The 19602-nt window shown below is 37.2% G+C and overlaps 1 protein-coding gene across 2 annotated transcripts; it reads right to left on the bottom strand.

The window, feature by feature from the left end:
* Positions 1 to 3830: 3830 nt before the first annotated feature.
* On the bottom strand, positions 3831 to 7850 carry LOC112720759 (uncharacterized). Of its 2 annotated transcripts, none has more exons than XM_025771822.3 (3): positions 7449 to 7850; positions 6732 to 6910; positions 3831 to 4672 (listed from the first exon to the last, which is right to left on the bottom strand). In XM_025771822.3, the coding sequence occupies exons 2-3, from the start codon at positions 6832 to 6834 to the stop codon at positions 4017 to 4019; spliced, it is 759 nt and encodes a 252-aa protein (XP_025627607.1). In that variant the 5' UTR covers positions 6835 to 6910; positions 7449 to 7850; the 3' UTR covers positions 3831 to 4016. The 2 variants fall into 2 exon arrangements, with proteins under 2 accessions (XP_025627607.1, XP_025627608.1); XM_025771823.3 differs by having other exon boundaries at positions 6732 to 6900.
* Positions 7851 to 19602: the final 11752 nt, after the last annotated feature.

Genomic DNA, 19602 nt, shown 5'->3' with positions numbered 1-19602 from the left:
TTATTCAAAAAAGAGAATGCTTGTGATGAATTTGAAAAGTGGAAACCAGTGATGGGATTGTTATGATGAATTGAGAACTTGGAAAGGAATGATGAAATTATTGGATTATATGGGAGTGTGCGGAGCCTATATCTCCGGCGTCGCAGATTTTTCTACTGCATAACTAGTTGTTGTTGAGAGTGTGTGGAGTCTATATCTCCAGCGTGGCAGATTTTTGCTGCATAACTAGTTGTTGTTGAGAGTGTGCGGGGCCTATATCCCTGGCATGGCAGATTTTTCTGCTGCATGAGTAGTTGTGGTTATTTCCTTCTCTGCTGCATGAAGTGTGCGGGGCCTATATCCCTGGCGTAGTAGACTCCCTACTGCATGAGTGTGCAGGGCACTATATCTCTGGCGTAGCAAATCCGCTGCTGCATGAGTGTGTAGGGCACTATATCTCTGGCGTGGCAGAAAAAGCTACATCCGGAAGGATGTGTCGGGTTGGCATTTACGGACCGACAAGTGATATCACGAGCCAATAGGACATGCATTTATCATATGCATCTCTTATGTGCTTGTTTGCTTTGATTACTTGAGTTTGCCTAATTGTGTAATATGCCTACTTGCTTCTTGAATTACTAGTTATATATGAATACTACCTGTGTTTTACTTGCTTGCATTAACTGTGATTGTCTGGTGCTGACGAGGTTAGGTAGGCGGTGGCGATGGGATCGCACGGAGGGTAGGTTGGTGAAGGCTGTGGGACAGCGGTGATTAATTTTAGTTAGAAATCCCCTAAGTTTAGATAACCCTGTATATTGTTTATGGTCTTTATTTATTTATTTTTTATAAGCGTGGATATCTGTATCGGTGTGAAGTTCTAAGATTGCCTTTGGCGTCCAGGAGCCTTACATCTTACATATTGGGCACTATTACAATACTGAGAACATCCGGTTCTCATACCATATGCTATTGTTGATTTTTAGATACAGGTCGTAATTCACCTCGGTGAGTTTGCGGACATGGTAATAGAGTGGAGTATGGTTCCTTCCTTGTTTACTTTTGTTGTAGTATTCTCTCACCTTTTGTATATTTAACTTTGTTGCTTTAGATGCTTTGTTTTCTGAAAACTCTGAGAGATAGGTTGTTGCTGTTTTAAAACTCCAAAACTCTGTTGTATTAAGTTTGACTAGTCGACCTAAATTCCACAGGCTGTGATTAGTCCTCTTTTGTATATTATACTTATATATATCTTGTTTACTTTAATTATTACCTTGTGTACCCTGGAGCTATCTACAAGGTTTTATATATATTATGTATTGTCTGTTCGTATCTATACGTTTAGTCTTCGTGTGTGAATGCTTCGCGTTTCGTGAATTCTGCTTTACGCAAATTGAGCTTTTATTCTTTATCGGGCTTCTAGTTATATAAACTTTTGGACATATATTATATATTATAAGCTTTAGAACTGTCGTGACTTGTTGTTATTCTTTGCCTTACGGCTAGAGGTAAGGCTTAGGGTAACGGGGTGTTACATCATGTGGCTGAGAGCGACGTTTCGTTTTTTTGAGGAGGTAGGGGACAAATCGACCCCTGTCAATTCCTCCAAATCCAACATGGCACTTCACTCTGAAAAAATGTTCATATCAGAGCTGGTAACTGCCACATAGGACATTTTTGTCAACTTTGTTCAAGGGATACGATGGAGGGGCCGCGATGGCTCACTTTAAGGGTAGGTGTCTTTTTTTAGCAGGGGTCGCCTTATCCTAATTTGAAATAGACAAGAACCGAGTTGGGTGTTCACTCTAGATATTCTTGATACCTCTAGAAAATTAAAAGTCCATCCTAATGAACTCATTAGAAACATACACAACTCGAAGAATAGAGAATGAAGCATTTTTTGTAAATATATATAAAAAAGGTAATAGATTTGCTGATTGTCTAGTGCACAAGAATCTAGATTTAAATTTTAGATTCTACTTTTGGAACACACTTCCCAAAAAAGTTGAGTATATTGTATGATGATGAACAAGGGATCTTTACGCCCCTACTAATTTATAATTAGTTTCCCTTTTGTGTTCTTTAGGACTTAGCCCCGTTTCTATACCAAAAAACAAATTCGCAAGAACATAGCATACTGTCAAAAATAATTTAAAATGGTCGAAAATAATTTAAAATGGTTCAATTAAGACTAAAAAAAAATATAAGATATATTTCTAAGATAAGTTTTTTGTGCATCACATTGTCTACTCTAGCTGATCTCAATGTCCAATGTGTAGAAGCATCGAAGAAAAAACTACTCCTTATCATAGTTATCAGAAGTGAACCGGTAATCAATTCGATCATATGACCGGGTCACTAGTTCAACTAGTGAATCACTAATTCACCCAATTAACCCAGTCATAATTAAAAAATATAAAATTATATCAATAAAATTAAAATAATGTCTTAAAATGCAAGTCTTTACAAACATTAATAATCTAATATCAATTTTTAAACATAACTAATGATCTAAAAAAAGATAATGAAGTAGTCTCTAGTACAAAATAATCTTGAGCTTTCCTTTTTGCACTTCTCAACATCTCCTCCCTTTCCATCCAAATGATACTTAAATCGATTAAGCCCACCTCCCCTAATAAGTTTGTCACAATATATGCACATCATAGTGAATTTTCCTGATTTTTTCACAATTTGTTTACAATTTGTTTTCAGCAACCAAAAATTTATCTAAATGAGTTTTTAAGCAACATAGCAACAACCACTAAAGTATTCAATTCAAACGTTATCATCCAGTAACAAAATTCAAGTATTCAACTCAAACATTATCCAGCAAGTTGTCAACTCAAAGTCTCAAACATTATCCAGCAACAAAAAAATTATCCAGCAAGTATTCAACTCTGTTATCCAGCAAGTATTCAAAGTTTTGAAGTTCAACAACTCTAAAAACCAAATAAAACAACAACAATTCTAAGTTTCTAACTCAAATTCTCTCCAGTTCAATAACTCTAAAATCAAATACAACAGCAACAACCACCAGATTCAACAACAATTCTAGTGAAAGAACATAATAGAAAACTTGAAGGGAGCTAACCCGATTGACTGGTTCCAACACTGCGATTGGCGCAACACAAGATGACGACGACCACGACCCGAGGGAGCAGCTGCTGCTTGACTGGTTCTGTCTACTTCTGCCGCCGATGAATCGAACGCAGGGGCACGGGACCGCGACGACGACCGAGATGAGGGAACGAGGTGAGAGACTAAGAGAGCGATGAAGTAAGGCCGTGAGAGATTGAGAGTGACGACTGTCGAGGTGAGAGGAGAGACGAGAGAGTGACGAGGTCAGGCGACGACGACCGAGATGAGGGAACGAGGTGAGAGACTAAGAGAGCGATGAAGTAAGGCCGTGAGAGACTGAGAGTGACGACTGTCGAGGTGAGAGGAGAGACGAGAGAATGACGAGGTCAGGTGAGGCCATGAGCCAGTGAGTAAAATGGAGAGAGCACAAAGACGAGGCTGGCTAGATTGGGGGGTTCCACTTGCACTCAGAGTCTGAGAGACTGCTAGGTTAGGGCTTCATTGAAAGGGAAAAAAGGGAAGTGTCTTAAACAACACCGTTTCAGGTAATAGAAAAGAAAAAAAAACGCCCTGGACCGAGTTAAATAAACTAGCCGGGTCACTAGGTTTCATGAAAACCCGTCGAGTTGAACCGGGTTCGACCAGATCCGATGCACAACCGGTTCAATGAGTGGCTCGGCCAGCCAGGTGACCAAGTCGGGCCGGGTCTGATGACTATGCTCCTTACCACATCTATAACTCCATACAACATAATAATATAAAATTATTTCCAATTAGTAGCAAACATGCCTCCTCATATAACATAAATTGCCACACCAACTGTGCACATTATTTATCAAATCTAAGAGAGTTTATACCATCCGTACAAGAGATCAAATCTCAAGGGAGCATAATTCCAAGGCAGGGCTAAATACTCCTCACTTATCCAAAAGGTAAATTACTATAAAATATGTTTCAAATCACAAGTTTTTGAAAGCTGAGTCGTGATGAGTTTCTTTTCGTGGGGTGAGTCTGGCCAGAAGTGCCTTGTTATGACAGTGCTCTGCATCGACGAAGTAAAAGTTGTCGTTAGCCTTAAATGACACAAAAGGCCTATTGGTCTGAGGTGGACGAATATCAGCAAACTTAATAGTCTTCGGAGTATAAGTTGCGAGCCACGTCATCATATCCACCTCAAAGCTGTCTGAGCCAGGCTGCCACCTCAGTTTGTGAACGTAAGGGCTAACGAACCAGTGAAGGGCAAAAGTGGTTGAAGCACTAAAGAATATTACAGATGATGCCACTGCGCCTTTCAGGATGACATTCATATCAGGGGATGTCATGAAGGTTATCACTGGACCCAATGATACTGAAAGGCAGCAAGTTGAGAGAGACAGAAGCTTCACTTTCTTTATGGTATTTGAGATTGGACCATAATAAACAACTCCAGCTTCCTTGTCATCTTCCTGGGATTGTCCTCCACTTCGGGGTCCAATGCTAATCTTATTGTCTTCCTCTGTAGTTGCAGATTGAGATGCCCATCTTATTTGGGTAGCTGCAAGTTGGGAGGAAGTTTTGCAAGTAGGATTTGCGTTGATGGGCCATCCATGTGTTGAGGACCGAAAATGATGAAGTGCTGAAGAATGGAAGCATGCAAATAAAAACATTAATACAGATATAAATTCATATGAACCCATCAGAAATCAGAAAGCATCTGACAAGGACCGCTCCATACACTACTACTGCAGAACAACCTAACTGATTTAGTTTAGATAAATTAGATGAACACTAAGACAAGCATCAATAAAGTGGAAATCGAACTATACGACTTTTCCGAACATTTGAAGCATAATATAAAAGGCATATTTTAGTTAGAACTTAACAGGTGAGAAGTTATTAAATCCACTACATTAGCAATCACTAATTCATATAATACAATATTTTTCCCTCTGTTATGCATGAATTAGCAGTTCTACTTTCTGCGACATACTACATTGCATTTTAGTCTTTTGATGAATATTATATTTGCTAGTGATTGGAGTTGAGAGGGATAACAAAAAGGACTGCAGAATTTCAGAAGGCTAGTGAAAAACTTGAGGGAATTTATTTTTCAGTAATCACATTAACACACACCCCATCATAACCAAAATCCCTATTTTCTTTCCATTCATTCTCTATTTTCTGATTTTCCATCACCTATTACCAGATCTTGGAAATCTTGGGATTTCTTTTAATTTCTAAAAAAAACTTTTTGAAAGGATATACCCTTTATTGATTTTTGGTGGTCTTAAGTGGGAAAAATAAAGTCACTTTTAAAATGTTTGGGACAACAAATAGGACATTGATATTTATCCAAACATTTGCAACAAAAATAATACTACATTTGTAATAAAGGAAGCAAAAATCAAGTTCTCAGCTGAGCATATTATAAATTGAAATGTCCAGAGATTTTCTTTAATTTCACTTCCATTCCTTCTTCCTTCAATACAGCACACAGATTTACCCCTTTCAATATAAACATTGTGCCAGCAATACTATAATTATTTTGCATAGACCAAGTAGACACACAAATATTATAACATACTCTTCAGCATTTCTAAGTTCTTTATCCTACTTTATTACATCTATCTTGTGACTAGAATACTAGATGTGTTTAGAACCCATTCTAAAAGCAGGATCAGGCATACTTGTAGATCTTTAGGAATTATTAGTTCTCAAAATAGCAAACAAACATGCCTTTAAAAGGTTCTAATGGCATGTGATATAATGATGTAATTTGGGAATCACAATATTAAATCTGTAGCAGAGAGCAAGACAACAATATAGCTCAGCAGCTCACAATTAATAATGATGACTTCTGTAAATTATATAGTTACATCATCATTTTCAAACTTGATAATAAAGTAATACCTAACAAGACATTCACAATTCATGCCCCAAATATGCCAAAAGGAACCAAGTCTAAAACATGTCCAACATAAGCAGATCCAAGGATTTAGGGTTGTGCATGGAAACATTCCTGATTGGAACCAAAATGTAGGCAAACCAAAACCAAATTTAAAAGCCAGTTCCCTTTTTTTAAAAAAAAAATAAAAGCAACTTAATTTAATAAACTGTTTTTTTTCTGCTGCAGATCATAATTTGTTTAGCTTGGTGTAGTTATTTTTGTTACCGGTTTTACTTGATAGAAAGAGTGAGTGCTATTTGCCAGCCAAAATCAGCTCGTAAAGCCACACAGTCAATGCTATGAAAACCACATAAGACTTTAAAGCATCCGGCGGGGAGAGGCCGAGATACACACACAGACACAGAGGTTCGGGGGGCGAAGAGCTTTCTCATTCAGTAAGCATGTCTACAGTTTTAAACTGGTTCAAAAATATTGAGATGTCATAAATCAGTTTTAAATTTGGTTCTGCTTCTACATGAAAACTAAATCATGCCAAACTCTATAAGTACAATTTTTTTTGGGAGAAAGGGGGGGAGGGGGGAATCTATCCCTCAAAAGCATATTTGTTTAGCAACATTTACAGTCACACACTATCAGGATTAAAAACAAAAAGACTTTCACATGGCCAAACAGATTCACAAGCTCAATCAGAGACAAAATTAGAACCAAAACAAGAAAACATCCAAATAATGAGAAATATCAACTACTGATATCAGCAAAAAGAAAATATGGATAAAATCCAAAGTACCAGGAACCCGCCGTGTAGAAAGTCGTCTGAGCAAATGTGTTTGACGAAACTGCTTTATCGAAACAAAATTCAATGACCTACGTGCAACTGAAAGTATATTCATTGGTCTTTTGGCTGCTGCTGCTCCTCTTTTAACAAAATTTCAGCTTCAAAAGGAGGTCTGCTGTTACTTTGCAAACCTTCCCAGTTTACAGAGGGAAAAATGTTACAATACTAATCACATGAATAATGCTACGAAAGATTGAATAAAGACAAAAATTGGAGCTTTTCTTTATTCTTTAACACAAAGTTGCGAGAACTGAAAGATTCAGTGATTCAACCATGTTTGAACAGTGGTAGAATCAGTTTAATTAAATATAAAATAAATTTATTTAAAATATACCAATATAAATATCTAAATATATAAAGAAATTCACTGATTCAATGACAATAAAATTCAAAATTTTACTTCTCACATAATAATTTGCCTACTTTTCAACACATAAATTAAACATCAACTCGGAAATAAAATTTAGGATAAATTGCCAATCAAATTAAACCGCAAAAATCTCCATTTACTAATCAAATTAATGAAATGACGATAAACAAAAAAAATTCTCCAATTAAACAGCAAGTCAGCAACTCAACAAGAAGGCAGAAATTAGGATAAATCACTCATCAAATCCAAGAATCATGAAGCAAATTCAATGCAGAAATTGAGAATGCAAAATGTGATACCAGGGCCGCGAGGGTGGGCAGAGACGGGGCGAAGAGGCGAGCAAAGACGTAATCAGAGAGGAGAGCACAGAGGCGAGTAGAGACGCGAGATGAGAAGTTGAACGCAGTAGCGATGAAGGAGGAGAGGTCGAACGGAATAACGATATCGGCGGCAACTCTGGTGGAGTTCGAAGACAGAGAAGGAGCAGGAAGGATGATAGACTTCCTCTGTAGCGGCAACAATAGCCAAGGGTAGGGGAGTTGGGGTGAGTAATGATCTAGGGTTTTTTTAAAAGCAGTAAACACAAGGCTTTTCGAGCTTTACACTATAGCAAATTCGAGGAAAGAAAATGAATGAATAGAAAGAATGGAAAATTTTATTTTTTTTGGTTAAAAAAATGGAAAGGAAAAAAATTTTAGTGCGAGTCTCACTAAAAAAAAATTTATTATAAGTAAGCAAATAATAAAAAAATATTATTTTTTGTGTATTTATAATATTATCCATAGTTTTATTATTAGATTAAAAGACAAATAGGTCCCTGACCTTTTAAAACGGGAACATTTTCGTCCCTCAAGATTGGAAAATACATTTCGATCCCCTACGTTTTAAAATGGGAGACAATTATACCCTTCCGTCCGTTTTGGGCCAAAAACGGCAACGGACCCAGCTGACATGGAGGGGCACTGAATGACGTGGCCGTTACGCTCGCTGAGGTGGATTGGGACGAAATTTAAGTGGACAAATTAGTCCCTGAAGTGCCAAACGACGCCGTTGCCACCAGTGAGCCCTATTTCATCCAAACGCAAGGTGGAAGTCATGGCCGCTGCTTGTGCGATCGTCCATGATGAGCGAGGGGAGTTCTTCATGCACAAGACCTGGACGGGGATCTTCATCCACTGTTGCTGGAGCTTGTGATCGAGATGGGGTTGCGCCTTTATGCCATTCTTTACAAGTCAAGAACAGCATCCAATCCCAATAGAATATTTTTCGGGTGTCCATTCTTCAAGGTGAGCAATTATTTTTATAGTAGTTGGATGAGAGTGTTCTGTGTCTAATTATGGTGTTATCTGAAAAATTGCTCCAGGTTAAAGAACGGTGTTGCCGGTATTTTGTGTGGCTTGATGAACACTTGAAAAAAATTAGGGTCATGGAGTCTGAAGCATTGGGTGCTGTGGATGATGTTGGAGGTGTAGACATTGAAGATCATGTGGTGCGAAGTCAGGAATTGGAAGAAAAAATTCAACTGGTGCGAAGCCAGGAATTGGAGAAAAAAATGAAAGAGTTGGAGAGGAAACTGTTATGTATGGAGAAGGAGAAAAAAATGAGTATGTGGCACATTGCTTTGATTAGTGTAGTTTTTGTTGTTGCTGTATGTATCTTAAAGTGGTGAGGATGATGAGTTGATGTATAATGTTGATGATGTAATGAAAATTGTCATTGTTGGCTATTCAATGAAAATTGCCATTGTTGAACAAAAAATAAGGTAGTAATTCTGTGAATCAGCTATTATATAAGGTAGTAATTCTGCATATATTATGAGCAAAATATGAACAACAATATATCTGTCTTAATCCAAAACATAAAGAAGTTTGCCACAAAATAACAAAACATCTGGTTGGCATATAAACAAGTTTGCCAAACTACAATAAGTAGACAGTGTTGTTTAATTTATACTGAAGACTATGACAAAAAACAGAAATTCATTCAGTAGTGTTCAGTTCTTCTGATTCTTAGATCCAGGAGTTGGGATGAAATTCATTCCTATGGCCTCACTGCCAGCGACTTTGAAGGTCTCCTCTGATGTAGCGACACTGGCACTGGTGCTTTGAGTCTGGGTTGTATTTGGGGGTGGAGTTGCAGGTGGATTTGAAGGTGGATTTGCACTTGCTCGGGGCCTTCTGATTGTCTGCTTGGGTCTGAATTTGGAGGAAGTAGCTGGGGTTTTGGGTTGCCCCATTCTTGGCTGCTGGGATGGAGGCTTGAATGGAATTTGGACTGGAGCGGATGGTGTTGTTGCTGCAGCATTCTGGCTGATGACATGATTCTGCAAAAGTAACCAACTTATTCAGTTGTTCAAATGCATTGACATGAATAAAGTGATTGTGATTATGAGTGTATTATTTAGGGTGGGGGATGCTTACTGTAGACTTCTCTTGCACAGCATTATTTTCAGCCAAACTTTCAGTCTGTGTCTGGCTTTGATCCTATGCAACATAGATCAAACAAGGAAAGAACATGGACAAATTAGTCCTTAAAAAAAGTTAATAGGACATCGTAACCACTGACAAAATTTAAAATGTACAGATCGATCCTAAACAATAGCAGGGATACCTCTGGTTGAGGGGCTGATTGTGATAGGGGAAGCTGCTCCAAGGGTTCTGTGTTTGCATCAGTCTTCTTAGCTTTTTTCTTTTTTGGTTTCCAGTTTGGGTTGCTTGGTGCTCCCTTACATGTCTTGTAGTTGTGGCCTTTCTTATTGCACTTGCTGCATGTCACTTGAAAGCTTCTCTTAAGCTTGTCACCCTGAATATGAGCCTCAACAGGATCCTTGTTGCGATTGTGTACTTTAGGCCTCCCAATAGGTCGCTTGATGGGTGGTGGAGCAGGCCTCAGCTGGTCAGTGGTTACCCAAAATTCCTCACTTGGAACTGATTTTATGCAATGTGCATATGTTTTGTGAATAGATTCCATACATAACCAGGAATGCACATAATCATCTACCTGGTCATGCCTCTTTCTAATTGCAGCAATACCGTGAATGCATGGCATGCCTGAATCAAAACCACATACCATATTACCTATCATTATATTAGATCAGCTCTAAAATCATTCAGAACATATTGTATAGCAATATATTACATCATCACTAAAAGCATTCAAAACATATATATTACCTAGCACTATATTAGATCAGCCCTGAAATCATTCAAAACATATTACCTAGCATTATAGTAGATCAGCCTTAAAGAAAATCACTCAAAATTAAAGATATACCGGTCAGTTGCCAAACATTGCATGAACAAGTGTGTTTGATCAAATCCACATCTACTTTGGTTTGCTTTATGCTAACTTGAAATCTCTTTCTTTCGTTATCTCCCACCCATTCGGCAATCCACCTGCTGCTGGGTTTTATCAGCCTCTGCAACCTTTTCTCCTGAACAGGTGCAAGCTTTCCACTATGGTGCTCTAACAGCCTAATATGCTTGGTCATTCTCCGCATTAGGTAGCACCTAATTTCCTCACACATAGTCAAAACTGGCTTCATTCTATATTTAACGACTTTTGAATTAAATACCTCGCACATGTTGTTAGTTAGGTTATCCACCTTGGGGCCATGACTGAAGAAAGCCTTAACCCAAGTGGCTGGTTCAAACCTCATTAGATACTCCCATGCTGCCTTATTCACCCCCTTCAGCTTCTCCATGGTCTCTTTGAACTCTGGTTCAGTGGTGCACCTAGCACAGTCCCATACGATGTCTCTAATGTGCATATCTTTGAACCTATTTATGAAGTTTTTCCACATGTGCATCACACAGTTCCGATGATGTGCTCTCGGGCATTACCTCCTTTAAGGCTGGTAGCAGACCCTGCCAACACATAATATTGCATACACATATATGTAGCAGTTTAAATTGCATTCAGTAATTTACAATAACTTCAATTACAAACACATATTTGCAGTATTCAAAATATCATTCACACCTATGCACTAATATCCATTGCAAACACATATATGCACTAAATTCCATTTCTACCACATACATGCATTATATTAATATCCTACACTAATATGCAGTAATTTAACATGATACACTAATATGCAGTGATGTAGAAGTCTGACCTTTTGTTGGTCGGACATAAAGTTCCAACCAAATTGATGTGCATCACCCAGATCTTCCTGAAGCAGTGTGAGGAACCATTTCCAGGATTCCTTCGTCTCCGATCTTGCAACTCCATATGCTACTACGTAGAATTGGTTATTGGCATCCTGTGCCACCGCTGACAGTAGTTGGCCTCCATGATATGTCTTCAAAAATGCTCCATCTAGATGGATGAAAGGCCTACACCCAGACTTAAAGCCTTGCTTACAACCCTCAAAGGAGATATAGATTTTGTCAAAGACAGGTAGGGATTGAGGGATTGGGATCACGTCAACTCTTGCAGTCGATCCCGGATTACTCTTAATGATCTCCATGGCATAGTCCCTAAGCTTCCCATACTGTTCCTTTTCATTTCCCATAATCCTCTCTTTGGCCTCTTTCACTGCCCTGTAGACCATCTTCGGATGCAACACTAGATTAAAGTCTTCTCTAAGAAACTCAATTGCCTCATTAGTAGTCATATGAGGTTGACTAGCCATTCTCTTCTTCACTTTCTTGCTGACCCAGTGTTGATCAGCTGCATTGCTGCCCAGGTCTCTAGCACATGTATGCTCTGCCTTGTAAGTCTTTACCTGATAACATAACAATGTTTTATTGTAGGATAGATGTGCTAGCCATGGACATTCTTCACCTCTGCAGCCAATCCTCACCCTTTCTTTATCATTTTTGATCCACAGCAGTTCCCTCCCTTCAGAAATGAACATGTCTTTTACCACTTCCTTGAACCCATCAATTGTTGCAAACTTTGTTCCTATCTCGAACCTACCCTCCCCGAACCCATACTTTTCATTGAAAACTGGAAACTCATGCTTTTCTCCCTCATCCTCTGAAGACACTGGTGTGTGGAGTTCCTCTGATGCATACTCATAAATCGGATCATCATCATCTGAAACCTCCTCACTCACATAGAGTCCAATTGGAGGCAGATTCCTGGGTTGCACATTAGGAAGAGGTTCTTCAGCATCTACAGCAGGCCTACTTCTTTGTTGATTTGCATTAGGCCCATTCCTTCTAGGCTTTGGAGCAGGCCTGGTCTTTTTGGGCTTTTCTCTTGGCCCAGTTTTCTTGGGCTTGGCTGTTCCTCTGGTCTTCACAGTAGGCCCATCACCTTTGGCAGCACTACCCCTTGCACTCCTTACTCTACCTCTATTTTTAACTCCACTTGACTCTGCCCCTGTCCCTTCTTTCACACTGCTATTTGTCTTTGGCAGAACCTTCTCCTTTCCTTTCACACTTCTTTTTTTCCTCATCCTATCATCGTCTTCATCAACACTGGAACAGTCCTCATCCGAAACAGTCTCTGAGTCACTCGGAGGAGGTTTATACATTTCATCCTCCTCACTTTCTTGCCCATCAGCTTCTGTGGATGGTGATGGTTGGAGCTTTCTCATGATGCTGTCCACATCAATTGGGTCATCAAACTCTTCCACCCCTGCTTCTGCCGTAGTAGCTTCATCCACTATCTCTGGCTCATCAACTGGATGGTCGAAGTAAATGTAGAATTCATCCGTCGTTGAATTCTTCATCTTATTCTCTCGGAGTTCATTGATGCCTGCATCTCCTCTCAGAATGTGCAGTCCACCCTCAAGATCACTGCTAGTTGGGTCAAACCAATATACTGTCCTATATGATGCATACCCCAAACCCTTGAACAATGTCACCAAATCCCCAAAATTCACAAAGTCTAAGTCTATCTTCGGAAATTTTTCAACTTTCCCACCAATATACTCAAGAGTTCCACTGGGTTTTCTAGCAAAACGGCCTCCGTGGTGAAAAACAGGTACCACATACATATCATCCATCTGCATTGTCCACAGGTAGATAAACCAGAGATTAAACTCTACCTAATCAAAATTTCTAAATCAGTTAACTTCACATACATTTTCCTCATTCTTTTACCCCAAAACAAAAAAAAAAAAACCTGCAGTCCCCCCATAACCCAACCCCATGCATTCTCAGTTAAACAACACACAAACTCTTCATTATCACCGTTACCTCTGTAGATGATGGCAGCTTCCTCTCCACGCAAAGCTTGCCGTAACCTTCAACACCAACCACCTCGACTGACCACACCACCGCTTTCAACTGTAGGAAGTCGTTCTTTTTTTGGAGGGAGAAGGGCGTTTCTATTCTGGTAGGGTTTTCTGTAATATATGGAGTAAGGGTTGGGTGTTATAGGGAATGCGAAGCTTCAAATATGGGGGATGGTGGCAACGGCGTCGTTTGGCACTTCAGGGACTAATTTGTCCACTTAAATTTCGTCCCAATCCACCTCAGCGAGCGTAACGGCCACGTCATTCAGTGCCCCTCCATGTCAGCTGGGTCCGTTGCCGTTTTTGGCCCAAAACGAACGGAAGGGTATAATTGTCTCCCGTTTTAAAACGTGGGGGATCGAAATGTATTTTTCAATCTTGAGGGACGAAAATGTCCCCGTTTTAAAAGGTCAGGGACTTATTTGTCTTTTAGTCTTATTATTATTAATAATTAGAGTATATACCCATTTTGGTACTCAAAGAATTTCAAACCAGACATTTTAGTCCTTAACTAAAATTAATTACTCGATTGGTCCCTAACAATTAATTCCGTCAGTCACTTAGGTCCTTGGCTCCGTCAACTCTAACGGAAGATAAAATGGTCCCTAAAAACTCTAACATGGGACAAAATGATCCCTGACAACTCTAACAAGGGACAAAATGATCTCTTACCCCTTTATTCGAAAACGACACCGTTCTTCCCCAATTTTTGTCATATCTCGCATAACCCTAACGTTCATACTCTCCTTCTTCACCTTCACAGTCTTCTTTTCCATCGTTTCCTTCCTCCTCTTTAGCTCCAAAATTAAGCCATGGTGTAATTGTCACACGTGTCGCACCTACCTCAACATGTCATGGACCGCACACTTCCTAAATCTTTGTGACTTGTACATCTACCTTCTCTGCACTTCACCCACCAAAAGCATCCACTTCCATGTCTTTGATAACATCACCTCCAACCCCCGACAACGTCCACGACTTCCTCAAGACCAAGTTCCACAACTACTCCAAGGGCACGCCTTTCTCTACTTTCCGGCAAGCAATATAGATTATTGGACATTAGGACATTATGAGAAGATTCTCGTTCGATATCATATACAAATTCTCATTTGAAATAGACACTGAGTGCTTCATTCCTTCTTTTCCGGAGTCCAAGTTGGCAGACAGCTTCGACCTTGCATCCAAGCTATTACAACGAGCAATGTCGCCGTTGCTGCTCATATGGAAACTGAAGCGATTACTGAACATTGGTTCGGAGAAGAAGCTGAAGGAAGCGATCAGAGTAGTGGACAATGTGGTTATGAAGATGTTAGGGCAGAGGAGGAGGGAGATGATAACGATGATAACGAGTCTTAACAAATCAGACTTGCTGTCTAGATTCATGGGATCCATCGAAGACGACAACTAGTTGAGAGACATAGGCATTAGTTTCCTGAGTATGAATTGGTTGCGAACAAGTTGAGGTTTTTTTTCTTGTGAACATTAAATTTATAGAGTGTTCATTGTATAGTTTGAAGTTACAGTGTTAGACTGTCAGTGTTATGCGAGATATGATGAAAATTGGGAGAGAACAGTGTCGTTTCCTAATAGAGGAGATCAGGGACCAGTTTGTCCCCTGTTAGAGTTGTCAGGGACTATTTTGTCCTCCGTTAGAATTAACGGAGTAAAGGACTTAAGTGACTGACGGAGTTAATTGTTAGGGACCAATCGAGTAATTAATTTTAGTTGGGGACTAAAGTGTCCAGTCTGAAATTCTTTGAGGACCAAAATGGATATATACTCTAATTATTAATATAAATTTAATTTTAACAATTTTAATATATTATTATAATAGAAATTCACATTTAAACGTTATATATGTATTAAATAAATAATTTAAATCAAATATATAAAATTATAATATTTTATTTTATTATAAGGATATTAATGTAATTTTATATATTATGATTTTTTTATTTTTTTATTTATTTTTTCTTCATCCAAATAATACACAAATAACTCTATTTTTCTTTTTATTTTCTCTCCTCTCATTTTTTTCTTTTATTTTCTTTCATTCTATTTTCTTTCCTATATCCAAACAAAGCCTTAAAAAAGAAAGAAAGAAAAAAAATGTTTAGCTGGCCGAATCACTACTTGTTCATGCGATTCACTAGTTTTGCCGGTTTTTTTATTAAATTCTCATTTTAATTCCTGAGATTTACTCAATTACCTATTATTTTGGTCTCCAAATTTAATTTATTATAATGGTCCTCTAGATTTAAGTCCGGACATCAATGTGGTCCCTTGACTCTTTTCGATGATGACTAGGCAAACGGAGTGCTGAGATGGCTCCCTCCCTGCCACGTTCTGGACACTGCAATGACTAGCTGATGTAGCGAGAGTTGTATTTGTACCCAATTTAATCCCTGAAACCCTAATTGTCTCAATATTTATCTGAGTTAAGTTCTTCTTCAACCTCTTCCTCTTTCCTCTTGTCTTCTTATTCCTCTTTATGTTCTTGTTGTTGCTCTTCTCCTTGTTAAAGGTTTATCTATCGTTGCTATCAGTTGAGGCACGATGATAGGTGGTCAAAGCACCGTACCTGGAAGCTTGGTTCACTCTCCTTCGAGTGGTAATTGAGTCAGGTCGCAAAGTTGGAACAGAAATGCAAAGGTGTCGGAATGGCGTGGGTGCGATAGTCGTCTAGTTCTGCGATGGTCTGGAAAAGAATCAAATCCAAACAAGCTATTTTTTGGATGTTCTAATTATAATGTAAGTTAAACATATGATCATTTTGTTTGTTTGTTCTTATCTGCTGCATTTCATCTTTGGTTGGTTCATTTTAGACAAGGAAAAAGACTTGGTGTGGTATGTTTGTTTGGGCTGATATTGGACAAGATGAAGGGCTTGGAATAGCAGATTCTAATAGAGTCAATGGTAAAATGAAGATGAACCTAGCATGGAGGGTTAGGAGTTTGAAAGTTGATGTAAGGAGTCAAAAATTTATAATCCATTTATTGATGGTAGTTGTGTTCATGATGGTGGTGTTTTTGTTATTGATTTGTTTCTAATTTTGAAGTAAAAGTTATGGAGAGATTCATGTGTAATGTAATGTAATAAAAGGTGTATTGTGTGATGAATATTTGAAGTAAATGAATAGTTTAATTTATACAATTCCTGTGACTCACACATAATTTAACAACATTGCGAAAAAGATGCATAAACTAATAAAGCTAACTTATATTTAAATAGAATTGCATAAAGCAACTTAAACGAACAACCTTGACTTATATTAAAGTAATTATTATAGTTGAACAAAAAAAATACATAAACAAGCCTCATGAGTATTAGCATCAAAAGATCCAGTGTGATAACAAAACAACCATGTTTTAAGAGGACTGATCTAAGTAGCCATTGTCTAAATTATCTAAATTTTAACAAAATATTAAAGGCCTAGTGCCACATACTAATGTTCATAACTTTTCTAAATACATTTAATTAATTTCTTCAAATCTTTTTCCTTGGTGCCTTGAAACCGAGAGTAGGCACGAACTTCATGATACTTGGCATTTTTTATGTTGTTCTTGAGCTTTTATTTTGTTCCTTGTTTCATTTGTTTGTCTTCTATTTGTCTGTTTATGTTCTATTTGCCTGTTTGTGTTTTGTACTATTTAATTTGCTTGTGTATGCATTTACTTTTATATTAAAGGTTATTATTAATTAGAAATATTTTAAGAAAAAATAATTTGAAGCTAATATTCAATTATTCCAACATAATTTCAAATAATTTTATGAAATTAATGAAAATGAATATTGTTGAACTAAATTAACTATTTGCGTTTTATTCTTTACTTTCACGGCATTCTCGACCTCTACTAAAAACTTGTGGTTTGGTTCTCACCCCAAAATTTTTCACCCTTTCATTGACACAGGTTTGAAGACTCAATATGAAGCTGTGAGCGATTAGTATGCTTTATTTATGATTTTAATAACTTTCAAAAATTCCGTCGCTCTTGTCCCTTAAGATTTTATTTTATATAAAGGGGTAGGCATGTTGTTTCAAATGTATTTATGTGATTATTATTACTTGTAAATCTATATATGTATTTAAAGAATAAAAATAAAATTTTCTAGCATTTTCTTAAAACTGGAACTCGATATCGATATAAAGGCTCAGTAATTAAGTAGTTAATATTAGAAAAGGTTACGTGATGTTCTTTCTAGTAGAAATACCGTGACTTAAGCAAGGTATTTTGCTGAAAGGGACGTTACAATATGGTATCATAGCAGTCATTCCTCTAGAGTCTTAGGAGTGGACTGACTATGCTTCACTACATACTTTGAGTGTCTATCATGCTTTATGACTTGTTCTGATAACAAGAGTTTATGTTTTATATGCATGACTGTCTGTTGATTGACGCTATTAGTTACCATTGCATACCTCATGGTATTAAGTTTGGCCAACTTAACACTAATGATTTATGTATATGGGAACACTAACAAGTTATCATAGATGAAATAGAAGTAGTAGATAATGCGAGTCATGGGGTTTGGGTGAGTTAGAGGTTACTTTTTAAGGTTTATTCTGTTTCGAAGTATAATCTTTGTTCGTGCCGTGTAACTTAGTACACCGTTTTCTCTTTATCGCTTGCGTTAGGATTCCTTGTTTTAGATTTCTCTTTTAGGATATGATCCGACTCTTTTTTGACCATACTTCATTGTTCTTGTATATTTCTGCTTGATTGTGATCCTAACTACTCATTTGAATCATTTGAAATGTTTATCTTGATACTGCTTATATTCCTCCTCATGAATCTCGTGTTTCTTGATTTAACCTTGGAAACTGTTTTGGTACGACACCGATCCTTAAATCTTTGGGAACGTTAGGTATCCTCCTTCGGTTGGTTTGTGTTGACGTATGCGTATTAATTATGCTGCATGATTTACTAAATCGTATATTCTTCTAACTCTTATCTTGAAATTCCTTGTTTTAATTCTTTTACTTTACATTTTATGTCTTACACATACCCTAATCGATCACACTTTTGATTATGTTAAGATCCTTGCAACACAGTTATTGATTTCACATTTCTCTACTTGAATTATATAAACTCTTGAGGTAATTTGAACCTGCCCTGCTGTGACACATCATATTTTATAGTATCCTTTCAGAGTTTTGTTTTTGATTTCCTTCAAGAAGATTTGATTTAATTCCTATACAAGATTTTCTTCGATTTGTGTTTCTCTACATGGATGACATAATCTCTTGATAAATTTTGGACTTGTTTGTGCAATATATCTTTTCTTGTAATTTTCTTCTGAAGTTCCTGTTTTGGATCCTCTTTGAATGAAATTTTGATTTAATTCTTTTCTTAATTGACTATATCCATAGCCATTGCTTGAATTTTGATAGGATTGTTTTTAATTCAGCATATACTTTCTTACATAAACTTCTTTATATAGTTTAATCTTGTTTATTTGTAATACACCACATATCTTTTATTGATTTATAGAAAAAATTTATTTTGGAATTTATTCTTTAAATAGAACTTGATTTTCTTCTACCTCACCACAATTTTATGCCTTCCCTTATTTAATTATATACTTAAGTACCTTCCAAGATTCTTAAAGAAAATATCTTGCCCTTAGCACCAAATAAGCTTTAATTTACAAACCTCACATGATTTATTTTAATTTGAAATTAATTTAGCATAACATATCATTTATACTTTGTTTAGTTCTTTTGAAAAATGTTGAATCATTATATATTTTCTTTTGAAAAGATAAACCAATTCTCTTTGGTTCAATTTGAAGTTGTTCTAAATTGGTATACTGTTTTTCTTATTTATTGTTCATATTGAAACTCTTTGATTCAAAATTCCTTCTTAGGATTTCAATTTGATTCTCCTTCCAGTACATTTTATTGCTTATATACATCCTTGTTTATTGATGATTTCAAGCATTCCTTCAAGTCCTTGAGAAATATCATCCTTGTCACCTGCCCTTCCTTTCCAATATTTTGTATCTTTGAATAAACTCAGACTTGTTTGGATGCTACATGCGATACTTAGATTAGCAAGCCATGTTCAAGTTCTTAGGGACGCGATTGTGTGCACAGAAAGTGAAACTAAAAAGTGTATGAGGTTACAAGGAGTTGTGAAATTTTGAGGTGACGAGAGAAGGTGATCATGCTTCGTTGAGAATTCTAAGCAAACATTGTGCCTATTTGATTTTTGATTTTAAAATTTAGTTTGCATTAAGTTATTTTATCAACTCTTGCA

This window comes from Arachis hypogaea, chromosome 11 (assembly GCF_003086295.3).
Source record: "Arachis hypogaea cultivar Tifrunner chromosome 11, arahy.Tifrunner.gnm2.J5K5, whole genome shotgun sequence".
Taxonomy (NCBI): Eukaryota; Viridiplantae; Streptophyta; class Magnoliopsida; order Fabales; family Fabaceae; genus Arachis; species Arachis hypogaea.
The sequence above is the reverse complement of the archived record's forward strand: the minus strand, read 5'-3'. Positions and strand labels throughout refer to the sequence as shown.